The sequence below is a fragment of the Muscardinus avellanarius genome, assembly GCF_963383645.1.
Source record: "Muscardinus avellanarius genome assembly, chromosome: 9".
In the NCBI taxonomy this organism is placed as follows: domain Eukaryota; kingdom Metazoa; phylum Chordata; class Mammalia; order Rodentia; family Gliridae; genus Muscardinus; species Muscardinus avellanarius.
This window is the reverse complement of record NC_137795.1, coordinates 94,849,185-94,871,941: the sequence shown is the minus strand read 5'-3', so window position 1 is coordinate 94,871,941 and position 22,757 is coordinate 94,849,185. Positions and strand designations below refer to the sequence as shown.

The window sequence follows — 22,757 nt, the reverse complement described above, 5'->3', positions numbered from 1 at the left end:
GGCTGGGGGTTGCCCCTGGTTTCTGAGGACACAAGGGAATTTGACAACTCAGATTTTAGCTGTGCAGCTCTCTATAGCGGGGGAGTAACTTGTTGGGGACACGGGCCAGAGAACTGTGTGCATCTGTGAGCTGTGCCGTGACCTGGGAGTGGGGTGGAGAGCAGCACCCACTAAGGTGTTCAGTGCGCCCGGGTCCTGGCACCTGACCCCCTCCTCCTGGCTCTGCATCTCCAGGACTGGCGCTGGGTCTGGGGGTCTTCCTGCTGCCCACCTACCTGTCCCAAGTTTGGCAGGACTCATGAGTCTGCCTTGGAGCTTGGTAGGAGCTCCCCGAGATGGGGAGGCGGGGGTCACACGTCTCCCTGAGTCCTGCCCTCAGCTAGGACTTGGCCCCGACACCCTTGGGGCCGGTGGCAGTCCCGCGCGGGAGGCTCAGCCACCACCACTGCCTCCTCCAGGCTACCCATCCTCCAGGGAGGCACGTTTGCCTTTATGGCTCCTTCTCTCTCCATGCTCTCTCTCCCGGCCTGGAGGTGCCCAGCGTGGACACTCGATGCCAGCCAGGTGAACGTCAGCTCTCCCGAATTCAAAGAAGAATGGCAGAAGAGGATCCGAGAGGTACCGGGGCCAGGGACGGTGGGTAGCGGCGATGGAGGCGGAGCGTGGGGGTCCAGGAGTCAATTTGTTTGCTCGACATTCAGTATTCAACTTCCCACCTAGAAAGGTCCTGGGCTTTCAGATACGTAAATCAGTACACGGGGCAGATGAGCATCCTGTCCTCAGGGGGCTAACGTTCCAGTGTGTGGAGGTGGAGGTGTTGAGGCAGAGCAAGAGGGAGAGAAAAATGCCCCAGAGAAAATGGAGGGAGGGGAGGGAATGGGCTGGGAATCGAGTAAGGGCTGATTGGGTGATGCGTGCATGTATGCCTCCACCATCTTATACCCCATCAAGATGTCTGACTACAATGCACCAATAAAAATAAAAAAAGAAAGATGGACAAGAAGAGGGGCGTGGTAGTACACACCTGTAATCCAAGTACCTGGGAGGCTGAGATAGGAGGATTGTAGGTTTGAGGCCAGTTTCAGCAACTTACCGAGACCCTCAACAACTTAGCAAAACACTGTTTCAAAATTAAAGAAGGAGCCGGGATGTAGCACAGTGGTGCTCTGGGTTCGATCCCAGGTTCCAAAAAGACAAGTAAATAAATAAGTAAATAAATAATAAATAATAAACAAAGAAAGATGGGGTGAGGGTGTGACTTGGAGGTAAGATGCTCCTGAAATATCAGGGTGTCATAAGTGTAACAAAGAAAATAAAATAGGGTGATGATAAAACAGGGTAATCGCTGGGCGTATGGTGCACACTTGTAATCCCCGCGCTTGGGAGGCAGAGACGGGAGGATCGCGCAGGTTCGAAGCCAGTGTGCTGGCTTAGGAGACCCTGTTTCCAAATTTTAAAAAAAGTATAAAATAGGTCTGGGAGTGTAGCCCGGAGGTAGAAGGGTTTCCAGGAACGCCAGTACCACCAATAAATGAATGAATGAATGAATGAATGAATGAATGAATGAATAACAAGGTGATAAGGTGGGCCTGCTGTGTAGAAAGTGTGGCGGCGAAGAGGAGTGATCTTGGAGACACGCCTGCATCCTTCAGGGAGGAAGAGTGTAAGCAACAGAGACATTTAGAATTTCTTTAATACATTCACTGTTTACTTTTGTGCTAGTAGAGTCCCCTAAAACAGGAGGCAGCAAACTGTGGTTGTTGGATGGAGTCCCAGCTGTGGCCCTGTTTTTTGTATTTTGTTTTTTGGGGTTTTTTGTTTGTTTTGTTTTTTGTTATCCTTCACTGTTCTTGAACGTTCTTTGCGAAGAGTCAACTTTATAATTTGTGTCATTTTCATTCTCACTGGAGAACTTTAACATTTTACTCAGGGAAAATCTACTGGCTACATATTCCTTATTTTTTCTTTGAAAAACTGTTTATCCTGAGCTTTTGAACGATTCTTTACCTACATGCAGAATTTATTGAAGGGTATTTTATTCTTTCCCAAGTGTGTGTGTGTGTGTGTGTGTGTGTGTGTGTGTGTGTGTGGTACTAGGGGTGGAACCACCCAGGGGCTTTTCTACCTCCGGGCTACACTCCCAGACCTATATTATATTTTATTTGGAAACAGGGTCTAAGTTGCTGAGAGCCTCACTAAGTAGCTGAGGCTGGCTTCGAACCTGTGCGATCCTCCTGTCTCAGCCTCCTAAGCACTGGGATTACAAGTGTGAGCCTCCATGCTTGGCTATTTTATTTTATTTTTATTATTATTATTTTTGGTGGTACTGAGGGTGGAACCCAGAGGCTTTCTACCTCTGAGCTATACTCCCAGCCCTATTTTATATTTTATTTGGAAACAGGGTCTCACTAAGTTGCCGAGAGCCTCACTAAGTAGCTGAGGCTGGCTTCGAACCTGTGCGATCCTCCTGTCTCAGCCTCCCAAGCGCGGGTATTACAGGCGTGCGCCACCACGCCCGGCTTTCCCAATGTTTTAAATAATGTCTCTCACTCTCTGGCCTGTTTTTATACTACCCATGGACTAAGAATGATTTTTAAAAGGTTGTTTAGGAAAAAGAATGTGTCAGAAACCACATGTGGCCCACACAATCTAAACTATTTACTCTCTTGACATTTTACGGAAAAAGTTTGCCAACGGTGGCTCTAAACACAGAGCCCGTGGCAGGGGGCTCCTCTTGCCCTGGTCTAGAACATTCCATCCCCGCCACATTCTTCCCCACATTGCCCTCCAAAGCCCAAAAGAATTGCATACAAAACCCAAAGTTTTATCTGTGGTATTTTTGCTCCCTCTACTGGTCAATTATTTTTCACTGTGAATGAGAAAAAGTTCTTTCAAGTATCAACCGCCTTTTATTAATTAATTGATTTTATTTTGGGCACTGGGGGTGGAACCCAGAGGCTTTCTACCTCCAGGCTATACTCCCAGACCTTTTTTATATTTTATCTGGAAACAGGGTCTCACTAAGTTGCTGAGAGCCTCACTAAGTAGCTGAGGCTGGCTTCGAACCTGCGCGATCCTCCTGTCTCGGCCTCCCAAGCGCGGGGATTACAAGCGTGCGCCACCATGCCCAGCCTAATTGATTGATTTAATTCTCTGAGTCAGCCCATTGGGATGAATTCCTCATGTCTCACTGAATTATAATTACTTGCACAGTTTTTTTTTTTCTTTTGGGGTATTGGAGATGGAACCCAGGGGCATTCTACCTCCAGCTACATCAGCCCTACTTTTTATTCTTTATTTTGAAACAGGGTCTCACTGAGTTGCAGAGGGCCTCACTAAGTAGCTGAGGCTGGCTGCAAACCGTGATCATTTGCTGGCTGCAAACCGAGGTCTCAGCCTCCTGAATGCTGGGGTGACAAGCGTGCGCCACCACGCCCGGCTTACCTGCACACATCTTGAGGCTGGAAACCGCCGATGGACAGCAGACCAGTCGTACATCGCAATGCTAGTCGCAGATGAAAGCAACGTGAATATAGCACCGACAGCAGCACTCTGGCTCACAAGGTTGAAGAAATCGTAGAGAGAGCGGTGTGGTGGCGCGCGCTTGTAATCCCAGCATTAGTGGGACGGAGACCGGAGGATCGCAGTTCGCAGACAGTCTCAGCTACTCAGCGAGGCCCTTCACAACCCAGCGAGGGCCTCAGTGCGACCCTATTTAACAAAGAAAATAGCGAAGCCCTTCGCAACTCAGTGAGACTCCCTAGCTCCCACATATGAGTGAAAACATATGGCCCTTCATTTGCGGCGACTGGCTAATCTCACTTGACATTATGTTGTCTAGGTCTATTTATTTTTCTACAAATGACATTATTTTGTTCTTCTCGATTGCTGAGTAGACATTCGACCGATTTAAATGTCACCTTCCAAGATCATGGTAGTTTGAGATACGTAGACCGCAGCCTCATTACTAACACACAAAAATGGTGGATGAATTTATATTTTCTTTCTTTTTTTTTTTTTTTGGTGGTACTGGGGTTCTGGAAGCCCTTCTACCTCCGGGCTACACTCCCAGACCTATTTTTTAACTTTATGTGGAAACAGGGTCTCTTAAGCCAGCGAGGCTGGCTCCGAACCAGCGCGATCCTCCTGTCTCTGCCTCCCAAGCGCGGGGATTACAAGCGTGCGCCACCACGCCCGGCGTGAATTTATATTTTCAAATGCATACTAGAGCTTAAAGCCATGGGGGAAATTCTGCTTTCTAGAAATGAATATGGAAATTATAGCCTGAATCACGGGTGGGATAGGAATTAGATGCTGATATAGAGCAAAGACTCAGAGCTTGTTTTTTCTTTTTCTTTTTCTCTTTTCTGACACTAGAGATTTAACCCAGGGCCATTCTCCCTCCAAGCCACACCTCCAGTCCTATTTTGAAACAAGATCTCGCTAAGTTGTTGAGGGTCGCACTAGGTTGCTGAGGCTGGCCTTGAATTCTGTGATCTTCCTGTTTCTGCCTCCCAAGTCCTGGGATCACAGGCATGTGCCACCACTCTTCTTAATTTAAATCAATCTGTTTAAATTAACTTAAGGGGATCAAACAGCAATAGAAGCTAGGCACAGAGAAAGTCTCTGAGTTCAATCCACAGCACCAAAAAAAAAAAAAAAAAAACAAGAAGGAGGAGGAGAAACAATAACAACAGAAGCCGCAATACAGAAGAAGAAAATATAAGAACAACAAAAATTTGGAAATAACACCAATTAGGACTTTAGTAATAAAAATATAGTTATTATGATTTAAAAATACATTTGATGGTTAATAGCATTTAGACACAGTTAAAGAGAGGGAGAGGTTAACGAACTTGAAGATTATCCAAGAAAAAAACCTGGACTGCAGCACAAAGAGGTGAACGTATGGAAAATATTAAATAGATGATATAAAGGGTAGAAATAGAATGAGAAGTCTGTTTGCATCTAATACTAATTTGTAAAGGCAATAATAGACGAAATGGAAATGTGGCTGTGTTTTAAGATATAGCTGATACTTTAGAATGGATGCAAGATGTAAACACTCTGGGGGAAATCGTAGTAAATTCCAAATGTCATATATAAAATAAATCCATAATTAGATACATCATAATGAAATTGCAATATAAAAGAGAAAATCTTAAAAGTAAAAAAAGAAAAATTGCTTATAAGTTAATAGTACCTGGACGTTTAGCATTCTTCTGAGTAGTAATGGCAGAGCTAGAAAATAATGGAATATTTTCAAAGTGCTAAGAGAACATTGCCATCCTAGAATTCTGCCCTGAACTGTAGAATCCCATATCATACAAGACTGATGGCAAAATGAAGACATTTTCAGTTAAACAAAGATAAAGAGTTTATTTGTCACAGACCTTTGTAAAAATAACTATTAGCTGTGTGTGGAAGTCTGAGATAAGATCTCATGTTTGAGGCCAGCCTCAGCAACTTACTGAGGTCCAATTTCAAAATGTAAAATAAAATAAGGCTGGGGGTCTAGCTCAGAGGTAGAATATCCTCAAGTTCAATCCCCAGTAACACAAGAGAGAGAGAGAAAAAGAAATAACTATTATAAGATAGTCTTCAAGCCAAAGGAAATGAAATCTTGAAGAGTGTCAAGAAAGAAACTATAGTGGGAAAAGGAACATATGGTGAAAATGTAAGTGTATTAGTCAGCATAGATTGCTGTAACAAAGTCATCATAGACTGGGTGGTTTAAATGACATGACAGAAATATTTTCTATTTGGGAGGGGTTCCCATTCAGTCCACAGCAGTAGGTAAACTTAAATAAGTATTGACTATAGGAAAATATAATAAAATCTATAATAATCAATGATAGTATAAAAATATTTTACAATATTTTACAATAATAGCATTTTAAAAAGAAGATGGTGATAGAAATTGAAGTATTCTAGAGTCATTTTGCCATTTGGGAGGAGGCTAGGAGACGTATTTAACCACAGACTTTGTTGTGCAAAGTATTAACACTAAAAAAGTAAGAATAATTCCTAAAAGAATAAAAACAGAAGAAAATATCCCAACTATTAAAGTAAAAAATGAAAAGTAGACTTATTTAACCCAATAGATCAGGGGGTAGGCAACCCACAGTCCAGGAGCCAGGTCGGGCCTGTTGCAGTTTTGAGCAGCCCATGACCTAAGAATGCTTCTACATTTTAAATGGTAATTTTAAAAAACACCCAGAGGAGAACACTGTATCTCGACATGTCAAAACGACATGAAATTCAAATTTCAGCCTCTATAAATGAAGTTTAATTGGAACACGGCTCTGTTCATTTGTTCACAACTTCTCTGGAAAAGTTGCAACTGAGCCCGTCTGGCCACCAAGCCTAAAATATCCACTCCCTGGTCCTGTACAGAAAAAGCGTGCGGACCCCTGCATTAGAAAGAAGCCGGGCGTGGTGGCGCACGCTTGTAATCGCCGCGCTTGGGAGGCTGAGACAGGAGGATCGCGCAGGTTCGAAGCCAGCCTCAGCTACTTAGTGAGGCTCTCAGCAACTTAGTGAGACCCTGTTTCCAAATAAAATAAAAATAGGGCTGGGGGTGTAGCCCGGAGGTAGAAAAGTCCCTGGACCACAAAATAAAAAAGTAAAAAAAAAAGAAAGAAGCTGGGCGTGGTGGCGCACGCTTGTAATCCCAGCATTCGGGAGGCTGAGACAGGAGGATCGCGGTTCACAGCCAGCCTCAGCTACTTAGTGAGGCCCTTGGCAACTCAGTGAGACCCTGTTTCAAAATAAAAAATAGGGCTGGGGTGTAGCTTGGTGGTAGAATGCCCCTGGGTTCCACCTCCAGTACCCCCACAAAAAATTAAAAAAAAAAAAAAGGAAAAGAAAAAGAAAGAAGGGGAGCAGAGACACGGAGTAGCAACACATAACACATTCGGTCCCGCATGGAGAGGTGCTGATGACTCAAGTCGTCTTCACCGTGACTGAGATCAATAATTTCCAAGTCTATTTCCTTTTCTATTTCCAAGTCTATTTCGTGCTCAATGCAAATGTCCAGCAGGCAGCTGGGAAGACAGACTGGAAAGGAGTGGCAGCTCTACCTCCCTCAGCTCCTTCGGGTCCCAGCTTGGGTCCCGCACCACCCCGGGGTGGCCAGATGTGGCGGTGGGCCCCGGCGGCTGGGCTGAGCGGAGACCCTCTCTTTCCTTGCAGCTGCAGGGCGCCGTCCTGGTCGCTTCCTGTGTGCAGATGCTGGTGGGATTCTCAGGCCTGATTGGCTTCCTCATGCGCTTCATCGGCCCCTTGACCATCGCTCCCACTATTGCTCTGGTGGCCCTGCCTCTCTTTGACTCCGCAGGCAGCGACGCCGGAATCCACTGGGGGATCTCCTTCATGTGAGTGCTCTCTGGGGAGGGCAGCCCATCTGGTAAGGAAATAGGAAGCCAGGCATGGTGGTGGCCCATGCCTGTAATCCTAGTACCTAGGAGGCTGAGAGAGGAGGATTGCAGGTTGAGGCCAGCCTTGGCCACTTAGTGAGACTCTCGGAATTTAGGAAGACTCTTTTTCAAAATTAAAAAAAAAAAAAAAAGAAAGAGGACTAGGGGTATAGCTCAGAGGTAGAATGCCTCCAGGTTCAACCTCTAGTACCAAAATCATCATCATCGTCATCATCATCATCATCATTGTCATCCAGGATATGAGCAAACTCTTGCAATTTATAAATATTTTATGAACATTATCATATTTTAAAAAGCATCGAGCTGGACATGGTGGCGCACGCTTGTCACCCCAGCATTTTGAGAGACTGAGATAGAGGATAGTGGTTGGTGGCCAGCCTCAGCTGCTTAGCGAGGCTCTTTGCAACTCAGTGAGACCCTGTTTAAAAAATGAAGAATAAAAAAATAGAGCTGGGGGTGTAGCTCAGAGGTAGAATGACCCTGGGTTCCATCCTTGGTACCAAAACAACAACAACATATCAAAATTGCCACTTACAATTCATTATTACTGTTAATTATTTTTGTCTTATTAATACAGATATACTGAGTTAATCACAGGCAGTATATTAGAATTTGCTATGTTTACAAAAAGTTGGTCCTACTGGTTCTCTGCTGAAGAGCTTTTCACTGAGCTGGGAAGGGGGGAGGAACAGCCCAGCTTCTCAAGCATCTTACAGTCTGAGAATTAAGGCTTGGATCCGAGTGGGTGGGACAAGAGGAGACAGCCACGGGGGCCAGGTGCTGTGTGCAGAGAAAGGCTGACAGCAGCCGGCTGGGAGGACCAGGAAGCTTCATGGGAGACTTCAAGCATGTAAACGAGTTTTGAGAGGCCCCAGGGGTGAGGTGTGTGAACTACAGACTGGAGAAGGGCCAGGGAGATATGACAGTTGCTGACCCTGGTATCAATGACTCTAACTGCTGGATCCGCCCTGCTGCCAATAGCCGGGTTCCCTCTGGTCTCCCAGGAACAATAGCATCCGATCCCACTCTTCCTGTTTAGCAGCAGCTCCTGGCTTCAAAGATAGCAGGGCTCTACCTGGGTTCAGAAAGGGGCCCAGCTGGGTCCCTCCCTAGGAGATAGGCCGCTGGTCCAGAGACTGGCGCATGTGGCGATGTCCTGGCCATCCCCAAAGCCTCAGGCTCCTGCACAGCACGAGCCCAGTGCGCCAGCTTGGGTGTGGCTGCTCCTCTCTGTTTCAGGACCATCTTCTTCATCGTGCTGTTCTCTCAGTATCTGAAAAACATCGCGGTGCCCGTGCCCGTTTATGGAAGAGAGAAGACATGCCGCACCTCCAAGTTCTACCTGTTCCAGGTCTTCCCTGTAAGAACACTCCTCACCCTCTTCCATTCTTAATCGGCTCAGCCGAAGAGTGCAGGGCAGCGTCTCTGTGCCCAGATGCCCCCCAGATCAAAGGTTCCCCCATGTGCAGTGGCCTCCTGCAGGGCGGATGTGGGGCGTGCCCCCTGGTGGTGGGTGCATGTCACCGCATCCTAGGTCTTTCCTCCAATGCTTCTCTCCCCAAGGAGTCCTGGGTCACTGCTCTGGGCGCTAGTGTGGGGCAGTTTCTTCCTGTTTTTGGCTGACCTCATAGCAAGCTATGGGGAAAGGCAGTCTATTTGTCTGTAATGACATAAAACCTAAGGCCCAAAGAGTCTGTTGAGCCACATGTCTTAGGTCAGGATCTTTCTCCGTGGCACACTGGGAATCCAAATACCTGTGCTGGGGATGGTGCCTCCCTCGCCAGAGCCTTCTTGCCAAATTCACACCACCCCGTCACGTGTGCACAGCTGTCAGTAGCCTCGATCTGTCTGCAGGTTTGATTGTAAACTGTATTTCTTTCTTTCTTTCTTTCTTTCTTTCTTTCTTTCTTTCTTTTTTTTTTTTTTGTGGTACTGGGGTTCCTGGAAGCCCTTCTACCTCTAGGCTACACTCCCAGACCTATTTTTACATTTTTATTTGGAAACAGGGTCTCCTAAGTCAGCGCGCGCGGCTGGCTTCGAACCTGCGCGATCCGCCTCCCAAGCGCGGGGATGACAAGCGTGCGCCACCACGCCCGGCTAAACTGTATTTCTCATTGAAAGACATTTCTGTGTAATGATCGCATCGATCATTTACGCAACCATTCAGGCCGGTGATTCTCAAGTTCAGCATGCATAAGAATCACTTGGAGAATTTTCTCAATACAGAGAAGCTGGGCATGGGGGTTCATGCCTATAGTCCTGGTACTTGGGAGGCTGAGACAGGAAGATTGCAGGTTCGAGGTCAGCCTCAGCAATTTAGTGAGGCACCCAGCAACATACTGAGACCTTGTTACAAAGTAAAAATAAAATAGGGCTGGGGGTGTTGCTGAGAGGTAGAACACCCCTGGGTTCAACCCCCAGTACCACAAAAATAAAAAATAGATCTGGGGCCCACTACCAGAGACTTAAGATCTATCTGTTAGAGATGGTCAAAGTCCATCCTATACCTGATATATCCTCTATAGACTCAATTCCTATGTCTTCATTTTAAGAAACCCTGTTTCAGGCTCTGCAGAGCAGTGATTACGATTCCATGGTACGGAGAAGAAACTACGGCTCGGGGACTATGCTCTCAGGTCGCCTGGACAACAAACCATGGGAAGAGAGTTGGGTTGTATCCTCTGCCCCGGCTGTGTCGATGGACTGCACATTTCTGCCCCAATTTGCTACAGACCTCCTCCCATACTTATTTTCTGCTTTGGTTTCTAGCCTGTTCCTGTAACACGCTAAGTTACCCACGGACAGCAGATTCCTGTTGTTCTGAAGTGTCTCATCTCCAGGAACTCTCCCGAGCCCCTGCAGGGAGGAAGGGGCGGGGCCGGCAGAGCCAGAAGTGAGGGCGGCTCCTCCCTCTGCAGGTGCTGATGGCCCTGGGCCTCTCCTGGCTCATCTGCTTCACACTCACTGCCACCAACGCCCTCCCTTCGGATCCCGCCGCCTATGGCTACCTGGCCCGTACGGACACCAAAGGCAGCGTCCTGAGCCAGGCCCCTTGGTTCCGCCTCCCTTACCCAGGTAAGGAGAAGGTGGCTGCCTGCCCCTTCTTGCTTGGGACACCTGTTTCCCAGGATGTCCATGGGGCTTCGGGGGCAGGAGAGAGTCTTAGAAAGGGTGGGGGAGTGATTGGTAAGGAAGGGCAGGCCCCAGGCAGTCCATATCTGACTCCCAAGAGAAGTAGACCCTCGGGTTGGTCTAAAAGTTCCATGGGGGCGGTGGTCTAACGGCTTGCACTCCCAGACCCGTCTCAGAGCTGGGCTACATCCTGGTCCTCCACGTTGCCCAGAAAACCCACAATTCTGGGGACGAAGGGGGGCTGGAGAGAGTAAGAGAAAGGAGCCCTGGCTCCCAACCACGGCGTTGTATTACGTCTTAGAGTCTGTGGATCACACGCAGGGAAGCCTGGGACTGGATTGGAATATTTCTGAGAGGCCAGGACATTTCTTACACAGCTCCCAGATACCTTTCCCTCCATGTCTGCCTCAGTGTAAAAGTAACCAGGGCCGCCCTGGCCTCGTGGACTGCAGCCTTAGGGCCTCCGTAGAGGCTCCGCTTCCCAAAGCTTCAGGGCTGCCCTAGGAAGGGGACCCATTTCTGGTTTTTCTGTGCAGAGTGACCTCAAGTTTCAGGCCTCTGACCCACCCTGGGGAGGAATGGCCGGGCAGAGACCCTAGATAAAGTCGCTGGACACTTGTGAGAGGTGTCTGCTCTGTAAAGCCTTCCAGAAACGTCTCTGGAAGAAACGACTTGCGCTCAGCGGGCTCTTCTGAGACTTTGCCTGCATTGTATTTCCAGGACAGTGGGGTCTCCCCACGGTCAGCCTGGCTGGCGTCTTTGGGATCATCGCCGGCGTGATCTCCTCCATGTTGGAGTCGGTGGGCGATTACTATGCCTGCGCCCGGCTGGTGGGGGCGCCTCCTCCCCCGAAGCACGCCATCAACCGCGGCATCGGCATCGAGGGCCTGGGCTGCCTGCTGGCGGGGCTCTGGGGGACAGGGAACGGCACCACCTCCTACAGCGAGAACATCGGGGCCCTGGGTATCACTGGGGTAAGGCTGTTGATGGTGGCTACTGGGGACACACCGGACACCTGAGTCTGCCACCCTGCATGTTTATTTCTGATTGCCACTATAACAGAGGATCACAAGTTAGCTGAGTGTGGTGGCCCATGTCTGTAATCCTGACATGTGGGAGGCTGAGACAGGAGGATCACAGGTTGGAGGCTAGCTTCAGCAACTTAGTAAGATCCTGTTTTTAAACAACCCAACTTTATTGTTTTATTGACCTGGAGGTCAAAAGTTGGATACCAGTCTCATGGGGTTGGAATGGATGATGTGTCAGCAGGTCTGTGCTCCTGTCTGGAGGCCCTTATCACCATCCAGAGGCTGCCATGTACCTGCGCTGTGGCCGCTTCCTCCATCTACCCCAACTACAGCCAGGAAGGAGGGTTCTCTGCTTACAGGGACCTGTGTACTTAAACTGGGCCCACCGGGGAAATCCAGGCTGCTCTCCCCATCTCGAGGTCCTTAACCCAGTCACATCTTCAGAGTCCCTTTTGCATGCAAGGCAACATCCTCAGGTTTGAGGTTAGGACAGGGATATTTTCATGGGGGCCGCGATTCTGGTTTTTATGGGTAGACCTTGGCTTTTCGGCAGGCAGAAAGTCTGTCCTGGTGCTGGTGGGCATCAGTGGCTTCTAAGCACAGAAGAATCCTCACTTCCTGAAGTTTAGGTAGGCGATCCACTACCTCCAGCCCAGTTCTGAATATTCAGCTGTGCCCCGGGCAGCCGCACCTGCTGTTCCAGCCATCACACACTCAGTAGCCTTTGCAAAGCCCAGCACACGCCCCAGCCTGACTTCTCCTGCAGTCCTCGCTTCAGTGAGCTCACCCTGGCACGCACGTCATCCTGGCTTCTTGCTGCCCAGTGACTCACCCGTGGCTTCTGTTTCCTCCACATGACTCCCTTCCTGTCCTCATGCCTCCTTCCCAATGCCTGCAGGCTGCAGTAATGCGTCCCAGTCTCTCTTCTCATTCACCCACCACACAGCCATCCAAGGACCTTTCTAGAACCCAGCTCTGATTAGATTAGCATCTGCCTAAAATATCATGGCTCCCCATTTTCCACATGGATGCTCTGTCTGGTCCGCAAGAATTCTTCAGAATGGTGCTTTCTAAAGTGACTTGGGAAACACAGCATTATATGTTGCTTTCTGTGGGCATCAGCGATCTCTGTGGAGGTTTCCAGCACAAGTCCTGGGAGCTCGGAGGAATGCAGCCCGCGTGGTCTTGCGGCTGCCACGGGGGCTCTGATGTGCAGCCTGATGGCGCTGTACCTTTCCAGCATCAGATCTGTCTCCCTGCATGACTTCTGGCACAGCTGGAGCTAGGATCCAGCACCCACCCCAGGGCAAGTCCTGAGCTCCGTGACACTGGAGGCTCTTCTGTACTGGTCCAGGTTGCAAAGCCCTTTGTGCAGGGGCGGGGAACACTTTTCTAAGAAGGGCCACTGATCTACATAGAAATACAGCCAGGGCTACCTGATAATGAAGCAGCAAATGTTTCCTTTTCTGCTACAGGGAACACATCTCTTGCAGCACAGACCATTGTATTTGATAAACAACATACACATTTATTTGCTTGTCATTTATAAAATAAGGTGCTTTAGAGAAAAGCAGGAAACACGCAGACACAGAGCAAGCTACCAATTAAGTAGAAGGCTTGGACTGGTGAACCCTGAAAGAGCAACAGGTGCCAAAATCCCTTGTTTCTTAGGGACCCGTGCTCCCCCTTGTGGCCATTAAGGGAACTGCTGTGTGCGTCTCCCCAAGAGTTAGGGGAAAGCGGACTGAAGGCCAGAGTGCTCTTTTGATGTGGTAGGAATTTCTAAACTGAGGTTTATTTTATTTATTTATTTATTTATTTATTTATTTATTTATTTATTTATTTATTTATTTATTTGGTGGTACTGGGGTTCCAGGCTATATTCCCAGACCTATTTTATATTTTTTAATTTGGAAACAGGGTCTCTTAAGCCAGCATGGCTGGCTTCGAACCTGCGCGATCCTCCTGTTTCAGCCTCCCAAGCGCGGGGATTACAAGCGTGTGCCACCATGCCTGGCTGATGTGGTAGGAATTTCTAATGAAGATAGTTAAATAAGTAAGCTCTTAGACTGGACAGAGAAAAAATTCACAAATGCATAATCTGTTATGTTATCACAGCACTAGTGGACTTTAGTTAACACTAGAGTGTCTTTGTAAAAGACTTTAATTGTGGTAAAAAGCACAGAACATAAAATTTTCCATTATAACCATTGTTTAGGTATACAATTCTGTGGTGTTTTAGCCTATTTGCATTATTGTGCCATAGATCTCCAGAACTTTTTCATCTTGTAAATCTGAAACTGCATTACGGTATCTCCTAAAGTTAGGGGTAGACACACACGGGTGAGAAACAGATCCAAGAACCATCTCACAAGGCATGGCGATGCCTTCTTGTAATCACGGTGACGGAGGCAGAAGGATCTCAAGTTTGAAGTCAACCTGGGCAACTTAACACACCCCTGTCTCAAAATAAAAAAGGCCGGGGATGTAGCCCAGGCTATATCAGTGGTAGGGCGCCCCTGGCTTCCATCCCCACATAATCACATTAAAAAAAAAAAAAAAAACCTATCTAGCCGGGCGTGGTGGTGCACGCTTGTAATCACCGCTCTTAGGAGGCTGAGATAGGAGGATCGCGCAGGTTCGAAGCCAGCCTCAGCTACTTAGTGAGGCTCTCAGCAACTTAGTGAGACCCAGTTTCCAAATAAAGTATAAAATAGGTCTGGGAGTATAGCTCAGAGGTAGAAAGCCTCTGGGTTCCACCCCCAGTACCACCAAAAACAAAACAAAACCCCTATACCTCATGGAAGGTGGATTCGTGATGAGATATTAAGACAAGAATATTTGCAGTATAGTATTTTTTTTTTTGAGAAGGATACTGACTGCACCCAAATTAGGAGCTTTTAAACACAGAAATCATGTTACATCATCACCATGCTTGAAAACCCGCTTCTGACAGTTTGTTTTGTATCTGGACTTTTAATTTTTTTTATTATTTTACTGTGGTAAAATACACATCACATAAAAACTAGCCTTTTATTTGTGACTGTGCGGTGTGGTGTTAAGGACATTCACATCACCGCGCAGTGTCAGCATCTCCAGCCCTGGACCTGCTCCCGTGCCAGCGGACAGCAGCTCCTGCCCGCCCTCCCCCGCGCCTGGCAGTCCCCATTCTGCTTCACGTCTCTGTGAATTTGACTCCTCTGGGCACCTCGGAAGAGTCAAACCATTCTACTTGTCTTGTTTCCCTCCACATAATGTCCTCAAGGTTCATCTATGTGATATCAAGAGTCAGAATGTCCTTCCTTTTTTCTTTTTGCAATACCTAGGTTGGAACCCAGGGGCAGTCTACCTTCGAGCTACACTCCAAGCCCTATTTTATTTATTTATTTATTTATTTATTTATTTATTTATTTATTTTTGGTGGTACTGGGGTTCCTGGAAGCCCTTCTACCTCTGGGCTACACTCCCAGCCAGACCTATTTTTTATATTTTTATTTGGAAACAGGGTCTCTTAAGCCAGCGCAGCTGGCTTCGAACCTACGCGATCCTCCTGTCTCCGCCTCCCAAGCGCGGGGATTACAAGCGTGCGCCACCACGCCCGGCTTTATTCTTTATTTTTGAAACAGAGTCTCACTGAGTTGCAAAGGGCTGAGGTAGTAGCTGAGGCTGGCCTCCAACCACTAACCTCCTGTCTCAGCCTCCCAAATGCGGGGATTACAAGCATGCACTGCCTCGCCCGGCTAGAACTTCCTTCCTTTTAATGGTTGAGTAGTATTTCACTGAGCAGACACGCCGCATTATATTTATGCCTTCTCTTTGGATTTTATTCTGACTTCTTCCCACAGTCCCCGAGGCCCCGCAGGATGGAGGGGAAAGAGCCCACGCCTGCTCTGGGTTCCCATCTCCCTCTTCTCTGCTGTGTCGCTGCAGCCAGGCTCCTCCCTCCACAGTCTGTGATTTTCTGTTTCCTCTCTAGAATGTTCTTCCACTGAGCCTTCATGCGCTGGACTCCGTCTCTTCCTTGGGTGTCAGAGGAGCCACCAGCTCCCGGGAGGCCTCTGCTGCCCACGTCCACAGAGCCTTCTGCCCCAGTCCCCACACCCGGGCACCTGTGACTGTCTTCACAGCACGTTATGTAGTGCTATTGGAAATTATCTACTGTCTTTCTTAAATTGCCTGCTTTGCACCTGCCCCTCCTACTAAGATGACAGATTCCACTATTATGATTATTATTAGTAGTAGTAGAGATTGAACCCAGAATTATTCTACCTCCAAGCTACACCCCCAGCCCTTCTTTATTTTTTTTTTTACTTTTGAAACAGAGTCTCGCTAGGTTGGTGAGAGTCTTCTTATATGGCTGAGGCTGTCCTCGAACCTGAGATCCTCCTGTCTCAGCCTCCCAAGTACAGGGATGACAGTCACGTGCCACCACGCCTGGCTACAGACTCCATTATAAAGTTCCTGGCCATACGGCAATCTAAAGGGATGTCTCTGTGACCTCAGAGTACTGCTGACGCAGCCAGGGGCTGAGGCTTAGCTAGACACCGGAGGCCCGGGCGCCGCTGGAGCACGGCTCCATGGAGCCCCCGCCCCTTGCTAAATGGGGAGGTTTGAACAAGCCGTTCTCCAGGTTTCCTTCCTGCCCTGGTCTTCTGCGCTTTATTAAGGCTTCATCTATCACATGCTGCCTATTCTCACCAGTGCTGTGGGGGAGACGCAGCTGCAGGAAGTCAAAGGACGGCATCTGGTGGGAGTAGAAACGCGACCACAGCACACGCCACATGTACAGGGGGCCTCTCTCCCTTGCAAAAGCTCTTTACTGAGCACTTGTTTGGGGGCGCCGTTCCTGCGAGCCCGCAGTGCTCCAGGTGGTGAGGAGCAGGCCCTCCAGGGTGTCCGGCCTGCCCGGAGCTCCCGTCCCCTCTCCTTGGGTGCCGCAGGTGGGAAGCAGGATGGTGATCGTCGCGGCGGGCTGCGTGCTGCTCCTGATGGGTGTGTTAGGGAAGATCGGAGCTGCGTTTGCCACCATCCCGACCCCCGTGATCGGAGGCATGTTCCTCGTCATGTTCGGGGTCATCAGCGCCGTGGGGATCTCCAATCTGCAGGTGAGGTGGGCGAGGCACCCCGGGAGAGCAACAGCAGCGCCCCTCTTGAGAGGACCCCACAGGGTGGAGATGAGTGGGGGGAGAGGGAGAAGGGAAAGGAGGGCGTCCTGGGCCCCAAAATGGAAGAAAGAAATAGCCAGAAGTAGGGAAACCTCTGGCAACCGTCCATGTGTGGTAAAGGTGCTGATGGCAGGTGCCTGACTCCGGGCTCTTTCTCCTGCAGTACACAGACATGAACTCGCCCAGGAACCTCTTCGTCTTTGGCTTCTCCATCTACTGTGGGCTCGCCATTCCCAACTGGGTGAACAAGAACCCTGAGAAGCTGCAGACAGGTGACTACCCTCTGTCCTCCAGGCTGTTCTGCTCCGGGTGTGGAGCCAGCGGGACCTTTGGTCCCAGGGAACCTGTCACTCTTGTCTCCAGGGATTCTCCAGCTGGACCAGGTTATTCAGGTGCTGCTGACCACGGGCATGTTTGTCGGTGGATTTCTGGGCTTCCTCCTGGACAACACCATCCCTGGTAGGGCTCCCCTGGGAGGTGGTGGCATGGGTGGATGGGTGGCGTTTGGGCCCCTTGGAAAGCTTCTATCTCTCATTACTGTGTCAGGCTGGTCACTGCACACCCTGAATAGGCTCATGGTCTGGAGGTTGTGGTAAGGAAGGGACTGTATTAGTCAGCTCTAGTTGCTGTAACAAAATGCCGTGGCTTCAACAACAAAAATTGACTCTCAGTTCTGGAGGCTGGACATCTGACATCAAGGTAGCTGGCAGGCTTGGTTTCTCCCGAGGCTGCATTCCTTGGCTTGTAGATGGAGCCTTCCTGCTGTGGCCTCAGTGTGCCCTCTCTGTGTATGCACATTCCTAGTGTCTATCCCTGCCTCTGAATCTCCTCTTTCTTCTAAAGATGCCAGTCAGATTGGATTAGGGAGCACCCTAAATTTAGGCATCTTTAACCAAATTCCCTCTTTAAAGGCCCTACCTCCCCAAGCAGTCACATTCTGAGGCACTGGGATTAGGGTTTCAACCTATGAATGTTAGGGAGACACACTTTAGCCTACAGCAGGGGCCTCAAATGGGAGATACACCAGAAAGCAAAAGAAAGAGACAGCCCTGGCTCTCTAAGAGCCTAGATTTAATTGGTGAGGGAGACCCCACACGTATTTATATTTTCAATCATATATTTAATAAAAACCCAAGGACCCTTCTCAGCGTTATGCAGTGAGAATAGAAGTCTAAGCCATGCCCCTGCCTCCCAGATGCACCTTCCTGGTGCAGAGTGGTAGGAGGAGCAGAGGTGTGCCATGCAGAGGGCACGGGCGCAAAGGAGGTGGAGTGGAGGAAGGGCGGCTGCCCCTCTCCCCTCGGGGTCCCTCAGCCCCTCCTGAGGACCTGTGTGACAGCGCGGGTTTCATGGCTTCTGTTTCCACGTTGCGACTCGCTACGGAGTGGAATGGGCCTGCAGACAGGTCTGCTCCTAGAGCAGATGAAGGAGAGAGGGGAGGAGGAAGGGGAGGAGGAGGGAGGAGAGGAGGAGGGAGGAGAGGAGGAGGAGGAGGCAGTGGGGGAGGAGGAAGGAGAGGAGTCAGAGGAAGGAGGGGGGAGGAGGAGGTCCAGGAGGAAGAGAAGGAGGAGGGAGAGGGAGAGGAGTAGGAAGGGGAAGGAGAGAGGAGGAGATTAAGGAGGAGGGGGAGGAGGAGGGAAAGAAGGAGGCAGAGGAAGGAGAGAGGAAGAGGAGAAGAGTGAAGAGAAGGAAGCCGAGGAGTGGGGAGGAGGAGGAAGAGGAAGGGAGGAGGAGGAAGGGGAAGGGAGGAGGAGGAAGGGGAAGGGAGGAGGAGGAAGAGGAAGGGAGGAGGTGGCCGGGCGCGCAGGGGCCCGAGAGGACGCACAGTGCCTGCAGGGGGCGCCAGAGCCCCCTCCGGCCGCACCCGCGGGCTGCCAGACCCAGTCCCCACATCTCGGGGTCCCCCAACAGGAAGCCCGGAGGAGCGAGGCGTCCTGGCATGGGCTCGCATCCAGGAGGAGTGTGAAGAAGCCCTGAAGACGCAGAAGGTCTACAGCCTGCCCTGGGGGCTGGGCACCAGGGTCTGCAGGTGGTGCCCGCGGCGCCTCCCCTTCTGGCCCAGGCCGGGCGGCACGGGCGAGGTGCGAGGGAGCCCCAGAGAGCAGCCGCCGGTGGCCGACGAAACGAGGATGTGAGGCCGGCTCTCCCGGCGTGGCTGCCCGCCCTCCCGTCCAGAAGGGCCTCCTCTGGTACCCGCTCCGTGCCACAGAACCGCCCTCCCCTCCTCACTGGGCAGTATTTTGACAGGTTGGGAGGACGGGGCCTGGGGTGCGGCAAGGACGGGGCTGGCCGTTTGCTAAGACACTGAAAGCACCCCTCGCATCCTCAGAAGTCCTCTTTGCTCCTCCTGCCCTTTTTTTTTTTTTTTTTTTTTTTTTGGTGGTACTGGGGTTCCTGGAAGCCCTTCTATATCTGGGCTACACTCCCAGACCTATTTTTTTTTTTTTTAATTTTTGGAAACAGGGTCTCTTAAGCCAGTGCTGCTGGCTTCGAACCTGCACGATCCTCCTGTCTCTGTCTTCCAAGCGCGGGGATTACAAGCGTGCGCCACCACGCCCGGCATCCCTCCTGCTCTTTTTAAGAATTAGCTGCCCAGGAAGCCTGTCTTTTATAGATTAATTGCACATTAAAGCTAGCAGAGAATGGATGGGGCCCCTCTCTTCCCAGCACTCCCTAATCACTAGTAATGGGAGAAGGGTAAAAGCGGGAAGGTGCTTGCCAGATATGCTGGCCATGATAAATGCCAGGCACACATCGCTTCTCTCCTAAGGATTGAACCCAGGGCTCAGGCCCGCAGGCAAGCACCCTCCCTCTACCACTGAGCACTCCCCAGCCCTTTCTATCTTTGCTTTCAAGCAGGGGCTCATGAAGTTGCTGAGGCCAGCCTCCAACTTGGGATCCTCCCGCCTCAGCCTCCAGAGTAGCTGGGGTTGCAGGCATGTGCCCCCTTCTTGGCTCACAGGTCACTTTACGGAAAACAAAAACTTGGATCACTGATGTCTTCTTTAGATCCACCGAACTACAACATCGAACAAGATAAGACGTTCAGAGCTCACAAGCCAGAAGAGGCTATTTTTCTAAATTAGTGGACACCTCACCTGTCTGAGACACATTCACTTTTCTCTGAAAAATATAAAAGGTTCTCGCATGGGGAGAGGGGCAGGATGGTCATTGAAGGCGAGAGCTAACCAGCTTCCAGCAGCGCCCGCTGGGTGCTCATAAAACCCTTTATCACGCTGACTCTCAATTTGCTGGCTCCACCAGGGGCCGCAGTGGCCCTTGGGTAGTTAGATGAACAGTTCCTGTGCTGGTATTGAAAAACTGCTCTGGTGTTAATTTCCAAAATGTAAAAAGCAGCCAGAGTCTGGGTGCTGTGCCGGCGGCTCAGGCGGGGGGGACAGCAGCTCCTCTCTCTCTCTCTGCCCTTCGTTCAAATAATTAGCCTAAAGTAAGAATGTAAAGGAAATTAAGGCCTTTAGCCTTAAAAGTCCTAGAGACAATTGAAGCTTTTAGCCCTAAAAATATGTAGAGGCAACCAGCGCCTCTGTTTCTTCTCTCCTTTGTGACCCAGCCTGGGTATAGGAAAGGTAAATTCCATGTGCGGCTTCAAAGCGCCCATAGTTGATGAGCAACTAATAATGATAGAGGTGGGAGCCAGGTAGGTTATTGACCCCTGTGCTTAGTAAGTGGGCTGTCCAGAGACAAAGAAGGACCACCTGGCAAAAAAAGAAAAGTTACTAACCCGTTGCCTTGGTAACGCTGATAACATACCAATACAAAATCTATTTAAAGGCCGGGGATGGGGAGGGGGTCAGAGTTATAATTTTGGGCTCTCCAAAGTGCCTGCACACTGCTTTTCCTTCTATTTCTATTTCTTATGGATTTTGTAATAAAGACCTGTTAAAGCTGCACCAAGCTATTATTATTATTATTATTTTTGTGTGTGTGTGTGTGTGTGTGTGTGTGTGTGTGTGTATGTGGTACTGGGGTTCCTGGAAGCCCTTCTACCTCTGTGCTACACTCCCAGACCTATTTTATATTTTTATTTGGAAACAGAGTCTCTTAAGCCAGCAAGGCTGGCTTCAAACCTGTGCGATCTTCCTGTTTCCGCCTCCCAAGTGCGGGGATTACAAGCGTGCGGGCTTCAAACCTGTGCGATCTTCCTGTTTCCGCCTCCCAAGCGCGGGGATTACAAGCGTGCGCCATCACACCCGGCTGTCTATTAATTTTTAATTTCCCTATACAACAAATTTTAGTTGGACAGAGGAAGAAGAGCCCACAGTGCCATTACAATCGTGACAATTCTCTTCTCCAAAGAGGCAGGGGCTCTGCAGAGTTCCCATCCACCCCTCACCAGGCCTCCCCTCGAGGCTGGAGCTGAGTGGCTAGGAGGAGCGCCCTGTGCCTTCACAGCTCGGATCCATGGCCTGATCTCTCTAGCTTAGCAGAGTTAGGTAGGGCACATGAGCAGCAGGCCTCTGTGGCTTTGACACTGCTGTGCCCTGTTCTCAAAAGCTCCTGTAGGTTTTCTTCACTCCCCTGCAGGAGTGGACACAGGCCTGGAGACCCAGGAGCTGTGGAGTGCGGGTGTCAGACCCCTTCCAGGTAGGGTGGGGCCACCAGGTCAAGGAGGCCATGCCCAGGTGTGGCAGACAGGAATGCAGAGACCCCGACCCTGTTCCCCAGGCGGTGTGGCAGGCTGCTGGGAAACTGTTCATCTCGGTTGCCTGGGGCAACCCCTCCCTCCGGTTCCAGGCCAGCCCTGATCCTACCTAGTCCAAGGCTGTGGCATTGTCCTGAAGTAGAATATGCCAGGGACCCCTGGGCATGGTGGGCCTTGGCAGAATGTGGGGTTTCTCCTCCCCACAGCCAGGTGCTGGGGTGACGTCCACCCACACAGGCAGGACTGCATGCCTATAATCCCAGCAATTCAGGAGGCGAAGGCACAGGCAGGAAGATTCGAAGTTCAGGGGCAGCCTGGGCAACTGAGACCCTGTCTCAAAATAAAAGATAAAAAGGACCGAGGATGTAGCTCAGCGGTAGAGTCCTTGGGTTCAATCCTCAATACCATCACACACACAAAAAAACCAAAACCACAAACTGATTAACTGACAAAAATGAATATTTTTCTTCAAGATGGTGAAGAACAAGGAGGAGCTTTAGTTTCAGATCCTACAGGACATCTCCACTCTACTTTAGCTTTAAGTCTCACACCATCGGATTTTCTGTTGTCGGCATCCACGAACCAGCTCTCCTCTCAGAGGATGTTAATGCGTCAGCCACTGTCCATCTGCCAAATTCTTGGTCTCTTCTTCTGCCAAATGGAGGCAAAAAAGGGTGCCAATCTTCCTAGAGAGCTATTAGAACAACATGAAAATCCCCAAGGGGTACCATAATGGTTGACTTCATGTGTCAGCTTGGCCAAGCTCTAGTAAGCAGTTATCCAAAGAAACACTTAGTTGGGGGTGTGTGTGAAGGACCCGGGAGGGTATTTTATAGATGTGGTTAATACCTACAATCAGTTGACTAAAAATCAAGGAGACCGCCCTCGAGATCATGGATGGGAATGCCCCAGTTAATTTTCTGGAGAAGAAATTCTGGCTCTAAACTTTAGTATCAGCCCCGGCCCGCTGCCCTTCCCTACGGATTTCAGATTTGCAATCCTGCTGCTGTGAGAACCGATTCCTCAAAGTAAATCTCTACGTCTCACCACATCTCTGCGTGATACAGTACTGACTGATATGGAAAGGGAGTGAGCAGTCAGCTACGGGAAGATATGTAACTATGTAAAGTCATTGGTGGGGCGGACAGGAAACTGAACACCAGGTTGCTATGGCTTAGACTTAAGATGCCACCATCCCCATGTGCTGGAGGGTCCCTGGGGTGTGGCCAGGTATGGCGGTGTCCCAGCCTGCCCTGCTGCAGGTCGGGCTCTGACCCCCACTTTCTCTCTCTCTATTGATATTTGGACTGAAATTTCCAGAACAAGGAAC

At 49.7% G+C, this 22,757-nt stretch overlaps 1 protein-coding gene across 1 annotated transcript in view; it reads left to right on the top strand.

Annotated features, from left to right (window-relative positions):
• The window catches only part of LOC308266849 (solute carrier family 23 member 1-like), a gene marked incomplete at its 3' end in the record, with an annotated part of 52,134 nt that extends 29,634 nt beyond the window's left edge, over positions 1-22,500 (top strand). The window contains exons 3-14 of the mRNA XM_080701238.1: positions 459-618; positions 7,195-7,376; positions 8,679-8,799; positions 10,358-10,514; positions 11,292-11,545; positions 16,540-16,704; positions 16,928-17,036; positions 17,128-17,223; positions 18,676-18,895; positions 21,310-21,369; positions 21,964-22,091; positions 22,379-22,500. Coding sequence (XP_080557364.1) covers positions 459-618; positions 7,195-7,376; positions 8,679-8,799; positions 10,358-10,514; positions 11,292-11,545; positions 16,540-16,704; positions 16,928-17,036; positions 17,128-17,223; positions 18,676-18,895; positions 21,310-21,369; positions 21,964-22,091; positions 22,379-22,500 — 1,774 coding nt within the window. The remainder of the gene's footprint in view (positions 1-458; positions 619-7,194; positions 7,377-8,678; positions 8,800-10,357; positions 10,515-11,291; positions 11,546-16,539; positions 16,705-16,927; positions 17,037-17,127; positions 17,224-18,675; positions 18,896-21,309; positions 21,370-21,963; positions 22,092-22,378) is intronic.
• Positions 22,501-22,757: the final 257 nt, after the last annotated feature.